The 18,864-nt window shown below is 52.2% G+C and overlaps 1 protein-coding gene across 4 annotated transcripts in view; it reads right to left on the bottom strand.

Annotated features, from left to right (window-relative positions):
* ANKRD11 (ankyrin repeat domain 11) overlaps positions 1–18,864 on the bottom strand; it is a 134,679-nt gene that overhangs the window by 12,868 nt on the left and 102,947 nt on the right. For all 4 annotated transcript variants that reach the window (XM_027646983.1, XM_027646984.1, XM_027646985.1 and 1 more), the window contains exons 4-6: positions 12,968–13,106; positions 2,542–2,712; positions 1,242–1,445 (exon numbers count right to left, since the gene is read on the bottom strand). In XM_027646983.1, coding sequence (XP_027502784.1) covers positions 1,242–1,445; positions 2,542–2,712; positions 12,968–13,106 — 514 coding nt within the window. The remainder of the gene's footprint in view (positions 1–1,241; positions 1,446–2,541; positions 2,713–12,967; positions 13,107–18,864) is intronic.

Here is an 18,864-nt window from a genome sequence, read left to right as displayed (position 1 = left end):
AGGGAAACACTGGTGCCTAGACTGGGCCTGAGCTCTGAACGGCAGACAAGGATCTGAAACTGGCTCCACACAGCCCTCACAAATATTTTCTGTGCTCTCCAAGTACACAGCCAGGCCTGAACACCAGCTTGGGGGGGAACCAAACAGCAGATCTCAACAGTAACAGCAACTTCAGTTCTCAAACAAACCTCTGAAGAGCACAGAACAAAATATTTTATCGTGTTCAAACAGACTATTTTTAAGTAGAGCCTGTTTTGAAGTTTCCCAGCGCAGCTGCTCCGGTGTTTTGCTGATAGCGCCGTGGGAGCGTGTTCCGTTACCTTCACTTGGAGCCTTCGGAAGGGGCACCTGTGCCCAGAATTAATCACAACTGATACTTCAGTCTGGCACTCAGATTAATCATACGGGAGGAGGAACAGCCATATCTATTTATAGCCCCAAAATCGTGCAAAGAGAACAGCAAAGAGCAAAGTCAAGTTCTTGGACGTGCTGAAGAAAGGTTGTCCCAGCCCCACCATCAGCACGGGGGTGCTTGAACAGCACCTTCACCATCATCTCATTGCTGCCTTCTCCCTGCAGGACTTGGGGTTGTTCCTATGTCATCCCACCACCCTAAGCAGGAGCTTGGCAGCACTGCTGAGGAGGAAGAGGCGGAGGTGGTTCTACCAGGCTCAGGACAGTCACCACCTCCTCTAATTCCAGTGCCTGGTGGGATCTGACCTTGCCCTTCACATTTACTCTCCATTAGAAGCACCCCCACATTCAGTCCTTAAAAGCAACTCTCAGAAATCTCCAGAGCGATGACTTCACAAATCCACTCTTAGCAATGTATCTGTGCACATAATTTCTTCTATTTTAAGAAAAAGAAAAAGCTAAGCCAGCACATCTCCCTTTGCAAATCTCCCTCCAGACCTCCAAGACAGCACCTGTGTGGAAGGGCAAAGGAAATGCACCGGAAGGGCCTGTACACAGTTTCAGTTTATGAAGCCAGGGTAGCCCCAGGGATTGCTCTGGATCCTGCCCAGAAAGGAGTTTTTTGTGTGGTTTTTTGTTGTTTGGTTGTTTTTTAAAGAGCAACAAGACTTTCCTCCCCAAAGAGAGAAATTACTATTTTTGACTAATCCCCTCTTTCCAAGGAGCAACCCCATGTTATAAACAAACTACTTTGTGTGGTGGGAGCCATTCTCAGAAGTGGAACACGCAACCAGGTGGGAAGAGGTTGGGATTCCCAGGCTGGTTACCTGCGAAGTCCTTCACATTGACATCTGCACCCTCGATGATGAGCTCCTTGATGCGCCGGGCATCTCCTCGGATGGCAGCGCGATGCAGCCGAGTCTCTCCTCGCTCGTTTCTCTTATTTACTTTATCTTTGGTTTTGGAGGCAGAGTTGGGAGTTCCCTTCTGACAAACTGTAGACTGAGAGGGATGCTTTGGTGTTGTGTCAACTGCAGGGAGAGAAGCAGAGTCAGGAACTGCAATTCCAAAGAATTTCTAAACCTTTAGAGGGAGCTCGTGCATCGTGCTTCATCTCTTCCCTAAATATTCCCCACATGGCAGTGAGAGGCAACCCAGCCTCCGAAGTGGATGTGAACAGAGCAGCCTGTGTGTGTCCGACAGAGATGGGAATCACGGGCTGCCAGAGCCCACTGGAGTCCTGGCAAACACTGTGGACAATCCCGTGATTCGGGAGCAACAATGAAGCTCCTTACCCTCAAACCTCAATTCCCAAGGGAAGTGGCCTTTTACCAAGCACATGTGAGGTCTGATGGCCTTGGGAGGAGACTGTGCATTTCCTGGGAGAACACTGAAATGCAGTGAACACTCCACAGTTTTTTCCCTTTTAGTTTTCCCAAATACCAGTAACATCAGCAGTGAGATTGGTTAAGAACAACAAAATACGTGGCTAAAACTGCGATGTTGTGTGTAGGATGCAGATGTGACACAGTCCTCCAAAAACCCTGGGGGGGGGGGTCATGTTTGCAACAGATAAAAATTACCAAAATACAAAATCCGTGGTAAACACATTCCAGCTGCTCCGCATCTCGAGTTACAGCTGCAGTGGTTACACGTCTTATCCCCCTCCACAAGAAGAAACATTAAAAAACATACAGAGGATGATGTTTTGTCTTTATTCACAATCCTCCTTTACTGAGATAGCTGAGAGGCCAGTGGGAAACAGGGAGCTGATGTGGAGGAGGTTCCTATGGAATGAAAACTCTAGTTGAGAAGCCAGGGCAGGCTCAGTAGTGGCCTGGATTCAGCTCGTGGGACACTTGCTGCTACTGCCTGACACTGGAAGGAAGGGCAACCATAGCCACATGCAAATCCCAGTGACACCATGGCTGGAGTCACCTGCAGAGCCCTGTGGGATGGGTGAGACTCCACAGAGCAGCAAACCAGCCCCCTTGGACCACGCTGGAGGTGGCAGCTCAGTCACCTGAACCTCCTGGTGGCGCTGGGAACTGGAAAGACACAGCATTTGGGATGCAGGTCCCACCTGCCCACTCACACCTCAGAGTAAACCCCTCCTCCAGGTCTCACCTGGGCTGTTTGCAGACTCTTCCGCTGTCATCTGCATGAGGAGAGCGACTTGCTGGCGCTCGGAGAGCGGGTACCCTGCCCGGATCCCCGAGAGGCCCATGCCGAAGAGCAAGCCAGGCTTCCTGGTGGCGGGCTCCTTTTTAATCCTCTTCCGCTCAGGACCCTGCTTCTCTGTGGGACAAGGACACAGGAACACAAGCCATGAATGTCACCGGGACTGAAAACCACGTCCCACATCTCACAAACCAAAAAGACAGCAGTGAAGGTTGGTGAAGGATGGACCCCTGAAATGGGAGCACTGGTACCTGGAGCAGCCACCCAGGCTCACACTGCTGCAGGTGGAGCTGGGACATGCTCCACTCCTGCTCCTCCAACAGCCTCCAGTTCTCCCTCCACCATCAAAGAGCAGCACAGGAAGAAGGAAGTGGATCCTCCCTGGGGCCACTGACAGTGCTGTGCCTCCTATCTTGCTTTACGAGCCTCCATCCCATGCCATGGTGCTTGGAGAAGCCTACACAGCCTGACACCAACACAGCATGGACTCAACTGGAGGTATCCAACAGCATCAACAAGGAGTGCTGGCAAGACACAGGCTGACAGCTTGGAAACCTGGCCATCACCCCCACCACCATCATCATCATCAAACCAAGGAGCCAGCAGCCAAACGGGTGTAGGGAGCACCAGACTGGTCCTCTCCTCCCAGAGTGGCTGCTCCCACCTGGCACAGAGCACCCACCTGCCGTCAGGTCTTCTGCAACTCCCTAAAAAGTCCCAAGCAAACAGGAAGAGAGGGGATGAAGAAATCCCAGAGGAAGTGCCTGGCTTGTCATACCCAAATTCCAGCCTGACACCCAGTCTCCTAAATCATCCAGGCGCAAAGGTAGCTCCTGTTGAGGGACCAAACGCAACTGCCACTAACATCAGGATTTGTCAAATCCTCCTGCACCATCTCCAGTGGGTCCAAAGAGCCAGAGCCACACCAGAGTCACATGACCATGGAATGGTTTGGTTGAAAGGGACATTAAAGCTCATCTTGTTCCACCCCCAGTATGGCAGGGACACCTTCCATGAGACCAGGTTGCTCCAAGCCCAATCCAACCTGGCCTTGGACCCTTCCAGGGATGTGGGCAGCCACAGCTTCTCTGGGCAACCTGCGCCAGGGCCTCACCAGCCTCATTGGAATAAAAGTAACAATCTTGCAGCCTCAGCTCTGCTCATCCAACCCCCTTTGCCATTTGCCAGACTCGATGTGGGCCGCGGGCACGCGGTCACTGGGACGGAGCCTGTTGTGCCTCAGTGCAAAGTCCAGTGGGTCAGGTGGAACCGCCAGCGGACGGGGTCATGCTCGGCCACCAGACTCTGCACCACAGCACAGGTTTCCTCCTTCACCCACCAAACTACAGTGGAGTAAAAGTCTCCAGCAGACGAGGGCAGCAGTGTGTGGGGATGCCTGCACTGCTTCAGCTCCATTCCTGCCACTCCAGTTCCTGCACTCCCGCGGCTGAGGCACAAGGCAGCTCCAGAAGCCTCCTCCCTGCACCATGTGCAGAGCTACCATCCCCTGCTGCTCAGATCTCACCAGGAGCAGGTGATTTCCATCGACCCCTGCTCCCAGGATCCTGTACATTTCAAAAAACAGACTGTCCCAGGGAACCTCTCAGTCAGAGAGCATGGCCACCCCTCTCCAAACCCATCTTCTTACTGCCCAGGAAGCTGTGGCTGCCCCATCCCTGGAAGTGTTCAAGGCCAGGTTGGAAGGGGCTTGGAGTAACCTGGTCTAGTGGAAGGTGTCCCTGCCCATAGCAGGAGGATGAGCTTTAAGGTTCCTTCCCACCCAAACCATTCCATGGTTCTATGAAATACAAGCCTTGGAAACACGTCTGCATTGAAGGAGAATCCCAGTCTACTCTTCTGAAGCCACATTTTGGTCATTCTGGCAGCTGTAACAGAGCTGGAAGATGAAATCAGATCACAGGAAAGTGGGCAGTTTTTTAATGGCTTAAAATAAAATTAAACCCAGTATGCTTACGGGAAGAAAACAACTTCACCCAGACAATCCCAGAAGCCACACTGCTGCACGGTGTGTCCTGCCAGGCACACTCAGCCTGAGCACAAGGACATCTGACCCATGTGTGCAGCACCTCTCTGCTCTTCCTAAGGCTCCGAGTTGCTGCTCCAAGCTGCTTAAATCCTGCTCTGCCAGGCCTGGCTTCTCCTCAGCCTTTGTCACCTCCAGCCCTGCCCCAAAGCCAGGCATGGAGGTGCTTGAGGGGTCACACCTTGCAAGGCTGATGCCACCAGGTAGTGTCCCTGAAGTACATGACTCCCAGAGTTGTACGTGGCAGAGGGCTGTTCCCTCAACTGGGAGCACAATTCCTTCCACAATTAGAATGGGAACATTTTCATTAATAACCCTCGGTTGCTGCAGGTTGTCAGCACGAGCTTAGAATTTGCAAAAATTGATTATTGAGTTCAACCGAAACCCCTTAAACTCCTATTCATTCTGCAGTTGCAGAAATTTCCTCCTCCACAGAACATTTAACATTAAGAAGCATGTGATCAACAAGATAAAAATAAATTGGAAAGCGACTGCTGTGTTCTCACTTGCTGTGATGAGGCAGCGAGGGCTGGTGGAGGCAGCCGAGGACTCAGGTTCGTGCTTCCCAGTGGGAAGGGTTCAAGGCCAGGTTGGATGGGGCTTGGAGCAACCTGGTGTAATGACTTACCCTTAAGTGTGGGTCATCACACCTGGTCTAGTGGAAGGTGTCCCTGCCCATGGTAGGGGGTGGAACGAGATGAACTTGAAGGTCCCTTCCAACCCAAACCATTCCAGGATTCTGGCATTCTAATGGCTCCCAGTGTGGGTAGTGTGGCAGTCCTGGATCCCTGCGTGGCACAACCCTCTGGCCACAGAAGCAAGACCCATAAGTGGGTCTGAAACATGAGGAGGAGGATGGAGACAGAGCTGCTCCCAGCATCCTGGACAGAGCTGCTTCCCATCCTCATCCTCAGCAGAGTCAGGGTCCTGCCTGGTCCCTGGCTCGATCCCCCGGCCCTGGTTGGTCCCAGGCTCACAGAGTTGCACAAGGGTCTTATTTCAGCCCAGATTTTACTCAGAATCGGCTTTTCAGCAGATTTAAAGGTGCCCCTGCACAGAGATCTCCACTCAATGGCTCCGTGTGCCGGCAGCTCCCACAGGCTGCTCCTTCTCCTCTAATGAAACGCATTTCTGGAACAGCTTGCAGGAAGATGGAGTGAATGGAGAGAAACTCACAGTGGGCAAATACCTCAAGCAGACAGAATAAAGCCTATTTCACACTCAAACCCCTTCAACAAGCACAGACCCCCAAGGTACGAGGGGGTGAGCAGACAGGGAGCCCCCAGTGTCCATCGGCAGAGGCGGTGGCTGGACTGTGCACATGGATTCCAGCAGAAGACCACGGCAGCCCACGGATGCTCTGTGAGCCTGGGATGAGCCACACCTCCATGCAGCTATTTTTAAAGCAGCTCGTTTGCTGCTTCAGCCCTTCTGCAAACCTCCTGAGCACAGCCTCAGCCCTGGTTTTATTCGGGGATCCTGCTTGGCTCTTCCCTCACGCTGACGCCAGCAGGAACCGCGTGCGCAGGCTTAAAGGGGAAAGCAGGATCTGAGCAGAGCTGCTGAGCCCAGCCAGGAACTGCTCCTGCCTTTCATCACACGGAGCCTGAGAGGCTGCAAAAGCAGAACAGGAGCAGATTCCCAGGACAAACGGGTCTGAGCATTTCCCTGAGGGTGGTTCTCATGCCCAAACAAGACTCGGGGCAGTGCTGCAACAGGGAGCACAAATCCGGGGCTGCTGGAAGTGCATCGGTAGCTCCATGGGATCCCAGGGCAGCTTGAGAGGGATTCAGTGCTGCTAGGCTGGCTCTGTGTGCAGGGCAGACACAGGCTGAACCCTGGCCTTATCCAAAATGGAGAGAAGCAGGGAAGAAAGGAGAACAGGGCGATGATGGAAAACCTCTCCAAGGTTTCTTGAGCCTGTGTTACGAGATACCGGCAGGTCGTGGGGATGTCGGAGCCGCACGGCTCCTCACTCCCCACACATGCAGAGAACCTTGTAATGCAAAAATCATCTGCTTCCACTGTTCCAACATGACAACACACGCATGGAAGGTGGAACCCTGAGGAAAAATACCATTTCCAAACCAGCAGCTCACATCGAACATCTCTGGTATGGAGACACCAAGTGCCGGCTCGCCAGCAAACAGGGATTTTCAACAGTTTCCGTGCCGAGCAAGCAAACAACCAGGAGATCAATAAGAATAAATTAGAGGAGCACAGACAGCAACAGAGACTGCACTGCACCCCTGAGACCACGCGGGCTCTGCTCCCCCCAGCCTGGCCCAGCCTGCGTAAGAGTGACTCATTCCTGCTGCAGAACTTGGAGGGCATAAAACGTTTTGGAGCATGTTGGCTCAAGGCAGGGAAGAGCAGGTCTGGCCCAGCACCGTGGCCTGAGGATGCACTCACAGGGCACCTGCAATGTGGGCCAGCGACTCAGGAGTAGAAAGGTTGACAGCAGCATGGTCCCACCATATCCCAGTGCTCCAGGGAACCCCAGAATTGAAGGACATGCAGGTTGGGGTTGCTGAGGGGAAGGCTGGAGGTGGCAGAGAGCCCAGCAGCAGTGGTGTGGAATGGGAAGTAGCACCATGGCACAGGTGGATAAACTAGAGAGGGCAGCAGGACAGGCCAGGAGAACACCCAGTGGTGAAGAGCTCAGTGAGGAGGGCGAGCAGGGCTGCATGGAGACTCCCAGAATGCAGAGGAACACAGCTTAGGCTAGGGGGCTGCACTCCAGGGCTGGTGCTGGGGGGGCACCTTGGCACCAGGAGGTCATGGACATGCTGATGGACTGGGGGGCAGAGCCAGGAGGTGATCTGGTTTATCAAACAGGTGCCAAAAAGGAAACCAATGAGCAAAATGAGAAGAAAAGCAGGGTCTGCCTTGGCAGAAGAGTAAGGAAGGTACCCTGAGCCACTCCTGTACAGCAGGAAGCTGGTTCCTAACCTGAAAGATGGAGGTCCAAAGCCAGAGCCTCATCCTGCACTCCTGAAGGATGGCGGAGACCTTGGCTCTGAGGCAGGAACAGAGAGAGGTGCTGGCAGGAGGAACAAGACCCTTTATAACCACATCAGGTCACTGTGTGGAGCTGAGCCCACCATCCCCACTGCTCAGCCTGGCTCCTCAGGGAGCTCCCCACTGGCTGCAGTATTTTAAAACATAATTTGACTAGAGAGGTTTAATGCTGTGATCCAAATCCAGGTGTTCTCCCTACACCTGTAGGCCAGACCCCACAGTTGTGCCTAAATGTGTAAAAGCAGCTCCTCCCTAGTGGCCACTGGCTCCCAAACTGCTGCAAGAGGAGCCCAGAGGCTTCATCAGAAACAACACTCTCCATGTTAAACAAGAATAACTCTGAGAGAGACCAATTTTCAGGTTCTAACTGTTCATTTCCCACGAAATAGAAAGAACTGGAAGAGGGAGGATGGGGGAGGAAGGCTATGGCCAGCCCTCCCCCTCCTGGAGCCGGGGCCAGGACACTCTGCAGACAGCGCTGATAAAAGCTCTTGTATTAAGGAAAAAGCCATCATTGATAGATTTTTGGTTCACAGAGACACAGCACACTGCAACCTCTCCCTCTGCATGTTAAGGAGGTGATGAGGGGGGAGGAGGGAGATTTATGGCAGCTCCCATCATAAAACGACCTGGTTTTCTGCGCAGCCCTTCCCAGATGGCTGCTGCACACGGGGAGTTTCTCAGGGTGATCTGAAGGCTGGTGTGTGCCAGGCTCTCCACACTGTACCGGCATTATGGAGCCCAGCTAGGAAGGGAGAAGCTCTGACATTCACTCTCTCCCTGTTGCTAGGTGAGAACAGTTCCTCGACTATTTTAGTTAAAGGATTGAAATTACACAAGCAAAGAAAGCCCCGATGCAGTGCAGCCCCTCAGAGCCCCCAGCTGCAAACACCGGAGCACAGCCAGCACAGGGAATGGCACAAATAACACTTTGGGATGCAGATGCCTTTTTTAATAAGCCAGCAATTTGCTTCTCACGGATTCCCTTGCCAGCCTTCCTAACTTGGGACTAACGAGCCCGTTCCCAAACACTTGCGGGCATTAGGCAGCAGCCGGCTCTGGGAAAGGATGGTTTGGGTCAGCTGATTCATGAAGCATTTTCTAACCTACTAATTAGCGTCACGTAACAACCTCAGGGGATTAGAGAGGAGTTTGAAGTTCCAAGGCCAGCTCCTGCCAACCATACTGACAACTGGCCCTTGTCCATCCAGCACCTCTTGGGCCACAAGCCCCCAGCTCAGCCCTGGGCTCCCAGAGAGACCTCGGAGGCAGGGAAGGTCGGTGTGGACAAAGCAGTTCAGAGGGCTGGTGGGGGTTTGTCTCTCCCTTCTTTTCCCAAAAGCACCCAGGGAGGGAGATGGACATACAGAGAGGGAGCTGGGCACCCAGAGAAAGAGCTGACACCCGGGGGGGAGCTGGGTACACAGGAAGGGGGCAGGGCACCTATCACTGCTGCAGACCACCAGCTTTGCCCAGCCTTGCTCAGGCCTTCCCAGCTCCCAAGGAGAGCTGTCGGAAGCCAAAATTAACTCGGTGTACTCAGAGATTTGTACTGAGCCCCAACTCTCCCTGCTGATGACTAAAGGCCTGGAAACCACAGCTGCACCTCGAGCCAAGGGACTCAAGTGACAGCAGGACATCCAGCTAAGGAAAGCACCCGCAGGAGGAGTGGGCATAAGGAATTCTGCACTCTGCGCATCTCACAGCTGCTCCCCAAGCAGCGTTACCTGTCCCACTCTGCATTAAGGGACCTGTCGGTGCGAATCCGTCCCCTCGGGAGCCCGGGGGAGGTGGGGAGCGCCGGCCCCACGCCGGCAGTCTGGTGCCGTTGAGTCAGCCCATGACTCAGCCGTGGCTCAGCGCCGGCACCGCTGTGCCAGCCGCCCGTGCCCATCTCTCCCACCACCTCCCCACAGGTGCCTTCCCAGCAGGACTGCCCTCTCTCCCTGCTGTCCGCTCTCTGTGTGCTTCTAATACCACAATTATCAAGTATTAATTTATTTTAAAGCCTGAACCCCCCTTGGTGCAGCACAGGGATGAGGAGCTGCAGGAAACCTCCCAAGCTGCTGGAATTGCTGGGAGAAGAGCTGGCTGTACTCGTTTGGTGGCTGCCAGGCAGCACGTAGGCTCCCGGCAGTGCCTGTGGATGTGGGGAGATGCTGCACGAGGGAAAGAGAAGGAAGGAGGAGAAGTCTGAGGCACAGAGATGCTGCTCCCACAGTGCTGGAGCTGTAACATGCACAGTCTGGAGGCTCACGGCTTGATGCAATTTTTTTTTCCTAAAGACAGTTTATTTAGTTAACTCTGAGGAACCCAAGAGCCAGATTTGTTGCTCTAGAAACCATTTTGAAGGAAATTATTTAAAAAGATTTAGCACTGAACCAACCATATCCAAACCGTACGCTTAGAGCAGTGCTGGCCAGCAGCGCCTCTGGGGCCCACACCACAGAATCATGGAAAGGTTTGGGTGGGAAGGGACCTTAAAGCTCATCTCATTCCACTCCCTGCCATGGGTAGGGACACCTTCCACTAGCCCAGGTTGCTCCAAGCCCCATCCAACCTGGCCTTGAACACTTCCAGGGATGGAGCAGCCACAGTTTCTCTGGGCAACCTGTGCCAGGGCCTCACCACCCTCACAGGGACAGAATTTTTTCCTAACACCTGCCCTCAAACTGCCCTGCATCACTGGCTGCTGCCCAACACCTGGTCAGGATGGGTTTTGCTGCCCTTCCATGGCAGACAATCCCACCTCTGATGTTTCTCACCCCACGATCGGAGCACCCGTGTCAAGTCTGAGCCAGAGTTGTCCGGGAAAACAGCAACACACACCGTGCTAAGGAAAATGAGTCACTGCCACACATCAGGATGAGGATCCACGCCATTGTTTAAACATTTAAAGAGGAGGAAAAATATCCCACTAGAGGCAAGGAGAGAGCTGTGCTAGCTCCCAGCTCTCACGTCCTTCCAGCTGAATTCCACGTGGCTGTGGAATATCCGTGCACCCCCCCCTCATACACACACACAGAACACACACAAAACAGGCCCAGGAAGCACGACCACGTTACATAAACCGCCCAGGGTCAGCCAGAGAGATGGTGCAATCCCGCTCTCTGAGGGCTGGGAGCAAAGCTGAGGAGCAGAACAAACAGCAGCAGCCTCTCCCTCCTCTGGGAATGCGGGGTGGGCGCATGGCAGTCCCTTTGTTCCATACAAAAGCCTGTCCTGCACACCACACACGCTTCAGTGTGTACAGCACACATGTGTGTCCTCAGCCAAGTGCCACTGGTGGCACCAGCACAGGCTCGGGGGACCCCTCCAACTCCGGAACGTGCAACATCTGTGCACCCACAAACACGTCTCCACCTGCCTCTACATCAAGCCAGGCCAAGGAATGGACGGGTGTGAGACACCCCACTGTCACAATGGGGTGGTGCAAGAGGAGAGCAAGGTGCCAGGGAGTCTTTTCCTATCTCCACTAAGTCTTTTCCCATCTCCAGCATCAGATTCCTGGAGTAAATGATCTCAAAGAAGAGGAACAGGCTCCTGCTAAGCATCAGTCTGACTCTGCACGTTGATCTGCAGCTCCCTGCTGGTATCTCCAACCCAGTGGCTGAGTCACTTCCTCTCCAGTCCCCACCAAACAGGCTACTGATAGTCTCCTACACCTCCCCTGCACTTTCCCAGATTTTGTGAGAGCCCAGTTTGTCTTTCAATGGGCCTGTGAGTGCCACAACCCTCTACAGGTCTCCTGTGGGAGCTGGGCTGCTGCTGCCCCTCGGCTCACCTGCTTCCCCAGGAAGGACAAGCTCTGGAGAGGAAGGGGAAGAGCTCTGGAGAGGAAGGGGAAGACATGTCCGGAGATAAGAGTCACACAGCTGCAGAAATCAGAGGGGTAACACGAGAGCCTCCAGGCAGGGGGGGTCTCACAGTCTGCTGCTCCTCCCCAGCAGCCACAGCCTCTCTCCAGCAGCTCTCTGCTCTTTTTTTCACTTGGTTTCCTTCTCGCTGCTGCCAGCAGAAACATTTCCAACATCTCTGCAGCCAGAGAGAGGCCAGAGCCCTCGGAAAAGCAAATCCCTGCTGCTGGGGACCATGGCAAGCGAGCTGGCAGAGCCCTGCTGTGACGTCTCAGCTGTCACGAGGGTCAGACAGTCCTGCAGCCAGTTTGGCCTTCAATTCTCAACCAAGTATTGAACGTGGCAGAAACACCCTTGACAAAAAGCAGAAGCTCTGGTTCTGTTTAATCAGCTTTGCCTCGTCCTGGCCACCTCCTCTCCAAAGGTGACACCCCACGTGAGACACCACAGCACCCCAAAACTTCATCCCTGTGAACAGCCATCACATTTAACAGAATTAATTAATTTTTTGAAACTTCCTCTCCAGACAGGGAGTTCAGTAACACAAACCCATGGAAGCACCAGGCCAACCTAAGGATGGGTCACAGTGCGTGCTCATCCATGAACAGCCCTCACCAGTGGCACTCCTGGCCCTTCCAAATCTGCCCTCCCAAATTCTAAACCAAAGGAGACACATCCCATATCAGATCACCTCCCATACTCATCAGAGAGCAACACGAAACACAGCCTTGGCACCCTTTTAAAGCACATTCCCAACTTTCAGCTGGTTTTATCTCTTTGCACAACCATGTTACCTGACCAAAACTATTTCCAAGCACAGATTTCCTAGGAATGTACAGGAAGGACCCACACAAACCTCTGCCCAGAAATCCACAGACCAGTCCCTTACAATCAAACAACACCATTTTCTCCACATCCAAGCTTTGTGACAGCTCTTCCCAACTCCTCATAAATCCAACAGCCTTCAACACCTGTGAGAAGCCACGCTGGGCAAGACTGGTGTGTACCAGCCACTCTTCTGCCACGAGACTGACCTGCTTGACCAGATTTTATTTGTTGGTTTCCTTTTAAACAATACTCAGATTAGTTTGCTTATTTTCAAAGTTCTCACGAGCAGGCCCAGCTCCATGGTTTGTCCCAGCTACAGTTCCTGAACCAGGATAGTAAGAAACAAGGAGAACAGACAACAGCTGAAGGAAGGGTGTCTCCTCACACAGCCACTGCCTGGTCCACCTAGAAACAGCACCAAGAAGGGCTTTAACCTACTGAGCTCCAGATGTGCACACAGCAGTTATCCAACCCTTATCCACATCCTCTTCCTCCAAAAAAAAAAAAAAGGCAGGAAACTTGATACAACACTACCGTATGGATTGCCTGTACCCTGGATCCTGTGTGCTCCCCACCAGCCCCAACACTCACATTTTGAGAGTGGAATATGGCATTTCTGTACCTGTATCCGAGTCTTTTTGATCTCCATTTGTTCCAACAGTGAAAGGCAACTTGCGTTTGGTCGCTCGCTCTTTCACCTCTTTGCCGCCATCGCTCCGGTCCAACTTTGGAGTCTTGGTTAGAGAAACTTTATCTTTATCCTGGAAAGAGAAGAGACCAGATTAACAATTCTCTTCCCCAGACCGAGTTCATCTGATCCCCCAAATCCCACACTGGCCTCACACAGCACCTCTTTCCTTTATATTCTGAATTTCCAGCATCAGGGTTTGCCAACGCAGCCTCCACCAAGATAAAAAGCTCCAACAAGGCCAATCGAGGCTGCTGTGTGGTGCCAAATTCCAACCAATTCACATAAAAAATGGAGCCAACACATTACATTAGGCTGGGGATGTGCCTGGTTGTGAGCATGGAGGGAAGGTAAGCTGGGATGGGGGAACCTGAGGATTTCTGAACGAAACGACATGACAAAAACAGCCCATGTCCTGCTTTGTACCAGTCTTGTTTATTCAGGTTGATTTGGATTTTAATGTGAAGCAGAAATGCTGGGAACTGCTTGGAAGCAGGGATAGATTTTGAAGGAACATCCTGAGCAAGGTAAAGTTACCAAGTACTGAGACAGGCGAGATTTTTCACGTGACCAGGGAGAGCTGGTTCACAACTCAAACTTCAGGAGTTCAGTGTGCCGGGAACACACAGCCCGAGGTCATGCCCTTGTGTTTTTCGTATGTGAGGAACAGTATTATTTTAAGCAAGCACTTCTGGATTGACCACTGTGCCCCTGCTCCAACAACAAGGGCAGCACAAGTGGCTTTGTGACAGATCTGATTTCAATAACCCAGTAAAACCCGGACCCCGAGCTTTAGAGGCAGAGTTAGATTAAATACAAGCACCTCAATACATTAAATCATGCCAGACTGTGGCCAGGAGCTCGGAGGAGCCAATCTAAGAGCATTCCCTTGTTTAGAGAGGCACAGTCCCTGTCTGTCCCTGGCAGGTGGCCCCGGTGCCAGCAGTCACAGGACTGCGCTGTCACTGCGTGCGTCGCTCCTTCCTCTTCCCGAGTCTCTGTCTGGAGACCAGACTTCACCCACAGACGAAAGAGAAACCCCTGACTCGGCCCAAGGGGTTCAGCGTGACAGCCCTGTGGCTCTTCTCACTGCGCTCCAGTGAGGACGGAGGAAATGGGCTGGGGAATCCCTTTTTTGGTAAAGCAAGAGAAACAAACCTGCCTGACAGGGCTCTGCGGTGGGAGGGAGCCAAGGCACGTTCGGAGCCCCGGGAAGGGCAGCCCTGCTCCAGAGCAGCTGCCGAGCGCCAGCCTCAGCACCGGAGCAGCGGGACTGAGTCCCCACAGCCAAAATAAACACTCCAGCATTTCCTTTAAACCCTCCAGATCGAAATGCTTTTGCCTTGCTTTTTCTGAGGTGAACAAAAATAGTTGGGAATAACAAATGATGCCACTTCTACTGCCAGCTGCTGCTCTGAGGAGCTCCCATCACCTCCCAGGAATGTCGTGTTGTGAGCAGGTACCGTAGTCTGTCCCAATTCTATGATTCTATTATCAAAAGAATAAAATAAAACATGTATGTGTCACGAAAAAAAGTCACCAAATAAATAAAGCACCTTTTACCACACTGGCCATTCACATCCTGAACTTTTCCTTATATCTGCTTGGATAAAAGACATCTCTGAGCACTAAGGACATGAGTCTCTGAGGTTCCTGCACTGTGAAGTGGTCATGGCACCAAGGCTGTCAGAGTTCAAGGAGCATCTGGAAGATGCTCTCATACATCGGGTAGGTTTTCTGATGGATTAATGCTGTCCAGGATCTCTGCACACCCAGGAGTGAGAAAAAGGGAAGGACAGGTAAAAACGCAGCTTATTCTAGAAAGTCAGAATCATAAAATCATGGAATGATTTGGGTTGGGAGGCACCTTAAACATATTCAGTTCCATCCCTTGCCATGGGTAGGGACACCTTCCACTAGACCAGGTTGCTCCAAGCCCTGTCCAACCTGGCCTTGAACACTTCCAGGGATGTGGGCAGCCACAGTTTCCCTGGGCAACCTGTGCCAGGGCCTCACCACCCTCACATTTAAAGCCATTGTTATTGCCATGTTGTTTAAATCTCCACTTTGGAGGAGGGAGAGAGTAGAGGAACTAGGGGAAAAACCTTCCCAGACAGCAGGGTGAGCCCAGCATGGAACTGGCACTGGAACTGTCTGTGTGAATCTTGGGCATGCTTGGGCAGCGCTTCCTTTGCATCCGCCCCAACGCTCAGAGCTGCTGATCCAGTAAGTTCAGCACAATTAAATATCACGGAGCAAAGGAAGCGGCAGCAGCCCCAGAACTGCTTTGAAGATTAATTTGTACAGTAGCACAACGATAACCCTTTCTACTAATTGGAGCAAGGGAGATCCAGACTCTGCTCCCCCCTGGAAAGCAGCAACCTGCTGGGGATGCCTGCAGCAGCAGGAGGAACATCAAGGCACTTGGAGAGTCCTATTCCTAAAAGTTTTCCTTTTCTTATTTTAAGCTTTACTTCCCTAATTATTTTCAATTTTGTAATGAAGAATGTCATCCTTTACTCGAGTAAAACCTGGTTTAGCTTTTAGGTCTTCTCATGTTTAAAGAAAGCTCAGACTCATCAGAATCAGGTTTCACAAATGGAACAAATCCAAGTCAGAATCACAGAGTCCTGGAATGTTTTGGGTTGGAAGGGACCTCAAAGCTCATCTCATCCCAACCTCTTTGCCATGTGCAAGGGACACCTTCCACTACAGCAGGATGCTCCAAGCCCCATCCAACCTGGCCTTGGCATTGAAGAGAAACTCGTATGAACATCTGTGTGTAAGAGTTAGGGCTCTCCTAGGCCAGGACAGGAGTCTGGGGATGGAGAACAGTTGAGAGCTCAGCAGCAGCAACAAGTTCCCCTTTGTAGGTGTTAATAAAAGCTGCTTTGGCAAAGGGGACACGGCAACCATGAGTACACGAAAAATCCCCTACTGGCACATCATGTTCTTAGTAAGATTTACTATATGAGTAACTGAGTTACACTTGCAAAAGTTCAAAGATCACAAGTCACTCTTGGCTGCCATGGTTTGGAGCACAAATTCACCATGAAGTGCCCCAGCAGTCACCCAGGGTGAGATGCTACAGCCTGGGGATGCAATGGTTTCTCTTAATCAGCACAACAGACCCCGATATCAATCTGCTCAGGGCATTTCTGACATAAAAAACAGACAAAGGCTGGCTCTCTGAGCAAAAACAATCCTGTGGTTCCTTTTGATGCAGAATTCTAAAGACAGAGCCACTTAGATGGGGCTCTGAGCAATGTGGAAGTGGAAGGTGTCCCTGCCCACAGCAGGGAGTGGAACAAGATGAGCTGTAAGGTCCCTTCCAACCCAAACCATTCTGGGACTCTATGATTTACAAACCCATGCAAAGGAATCCGTATTTCCAGCCCCATCACCTTGCTCCAACAGAACCTGACTCACATCCCAGGGCTTATGCAGAGACTTGCACTGCCAGCCATGGAAATCCCCGAGCCCTTTGTTCTCCAAAACAAGCTGAAAGCATTTCAAGTTGTGATGTCAGTAAAAATCAGGCAGCAACGAACAAAACCAGCCCAGGCAGCCCAGGAGGAGAAGCCCAGGAGCACCGAGGGCTCCAAGGCCTGTGCCCCGGTTGATGCCCCACGTCACAGTTCTGCCATGGGCAAACCAGCCCACTCTGCAAAAATACAAATGCTCCCAAGGGTGGGGTTTTCCCTGCACTAGTAGATCATTTCCTGAGCAGGTCTTGTCAGGGGGAGAAGAGGCAGGAGAAGATTATCCCCCTGTGTTACAAAAAGGAATGGACAGTTTTACCCAAAAAGCAACTGAATGTGGTAAACTATTCCCTAAATCTAGGTCCCTTACAGCCTTTCCAAAACCAGAGTACACCATACACACACATAAAGTTCCAAAAAGTCTGAATTTGTGTTGTTATCAGTGCTGCAATGAAATATTTGAAGTATGGAGGTGACTGGAGCTGAAGCCCCTTTCCTGCGAGCCTCAGGCTCTGAGAAACATGACCCTGTGATGACCATGGGATGATTTTCTTCATCTAAACGTAGGCTCTTCGGTATCTAAGTCACCCACCCGTCCCTGCAGGTTTCATGGCCCAGAAGGTGACTCTGGTGGACACATAGCCCAGCTCTCATTTGTATAGCATTGGAAAGCCCTGCAACCGGTTTCAAGAAGAACTGAAAAACATGGACTGTGTTCCCTTTTCTGAAACAGGGAGAAGAGGAAGGAGAAAAACCTTCAGTTCTTTTAATCTCTGCCAGCTCCTACAAGCAAAAACCAGAGTAAGTGTTGTTCTGTTTGGTGTTCAGCTCAACTATTGCAGCAAAAATGCAATTTGGGCTATGCAAGAGGGAGCATTTCCCCACAAAGAGGCAAATGCTCTGTGGCAGGCACCGAGCACATGGTGTAACCACCCAGCCAGTCCCAGGCACATCAGGAAATGGTTTCCACAACTGATCTGACTCTTGCTGCAGAGCCCTGCTCAGGCTAAGCCATGAGTAATCTGCCTCTGCTATGGGGATCTGTGGATCTAGACCAGAAAGCAGAATTATTCATATAAGGCATGTAGATTTTTACAGAACCCTTCAGCCTGAACTCAGCAGGAGGAGCCACGGGGCTGCCAGTGCCCGCCCCAGGCAGGCTGAGTGCAGCCATATAAGGGCTCCACTAATCCTGGGAGAAACAGCTTCAGTGCTGTCAGACACGGTCTTTAAACCACTTCACTCTCGTGGTTGCATCCCACTAGTTCGTAAGTCCCTCCTGTGGAAGGGCAGGGAGCGGAGAGCCAGGAGTATGAGCTCTACAGCTCAAAGCAGCAGCTGATATCCTATTCCTCAAAGTAGGAGCCCCTCTGGAAAAGCGCAGCTTCCCTGAGAGCTGGGCTGCTGCATGTTCAAGCATGGAACTCATGCTCAAAGTTTGGTGATCACAGAATCATGGAATGGTTTGGGCTGGAAGGACATTCAAGCCCATCTTGTTCCAAAGGCAGGGTCACCTTCCACTAGACCAGGTTGCTCCAAGCCCCATCCAACCTGGCCTTAGACATTTCCACAGATAAGGTAGCCACAGCTTCTCTGCGCAGCCTATGCCAGTGCCTCACCACCCTCACAGGGAAGGATTTTTTCCCAATATCCCATCTAACCCGGCCCTCTTTCAGTTCAAGGCCATTCCCCTTGACCCTGTGGCCCTCAGCCCACCGCAGCACCAGGACCCCTGAGCACCCAACGCCATCCCACTGCAAGCACTGGAGCTGCAGAGCCCAGGCATGGAAAGTCTGCTTATTGCTAAATCAACTATCGATATTAAGGTCACATTAAGAGCAAAACACTGCAGTGGCATCGCTTTGCTCTCCCCATGCCCACTGGTGGGTCCCTGTGTGTGGCACTGTTCGGGCTCCGCCCTCCCTATCCAGCCTCGTGTGCCAAGTCACAGCTCAGGCCTTTGAACATGTTGACAAAGGCAAGATATATGAAAGGCAGCGGCTGCTGACAGGCAGGTACAACAGCGTCTGCAGGGAGGAGGTCGAAGTGCTTTTCCCCTGAGTCACTGCTCCAGCTCAGCTGCAGAATGAACCAGAAACAGGGAGAAACGGATCCTTTGGCCACTCGGGCTGGATCTCAGCTCAGTCCTGGGAAGACAAGAGAGCCTGTGAGCATCTCCTCCTTTGAAAAGGCCAGAATTAAGTGAGCAGAAAGCTCTGCCCCGTCCCCTCTCAGTGCCACTCTCCGCAGGTCTGTGCCGACACCTCTGAATGGGAGGCAGAAAATTGTGTCCTAGTTCCGTAGCCAGTGGGAGATAACTCTGGCTCCCGGCATCCCCCGCGCCGCTCG

The sequence above is a fragment of the Corapipo altera genome, unplaced genomic scaffold (genome assembly GCF_003945725.1).
Source record: "Corapipo altera isolate COAL_440 unplaced genomic scaffold, ASM394572v1 62, whole genome shotgun sequence".
NCBI classification, from domain to species: domain Eukaryota; kingdom Metazoa; phylum Chordata; class Aves; order Passeriformes; family Pipridae; genus Corapipo; species Corapipo altera.
This window is presented reverse-complemented; position numbering and strand designations above follow the sequence as displayed.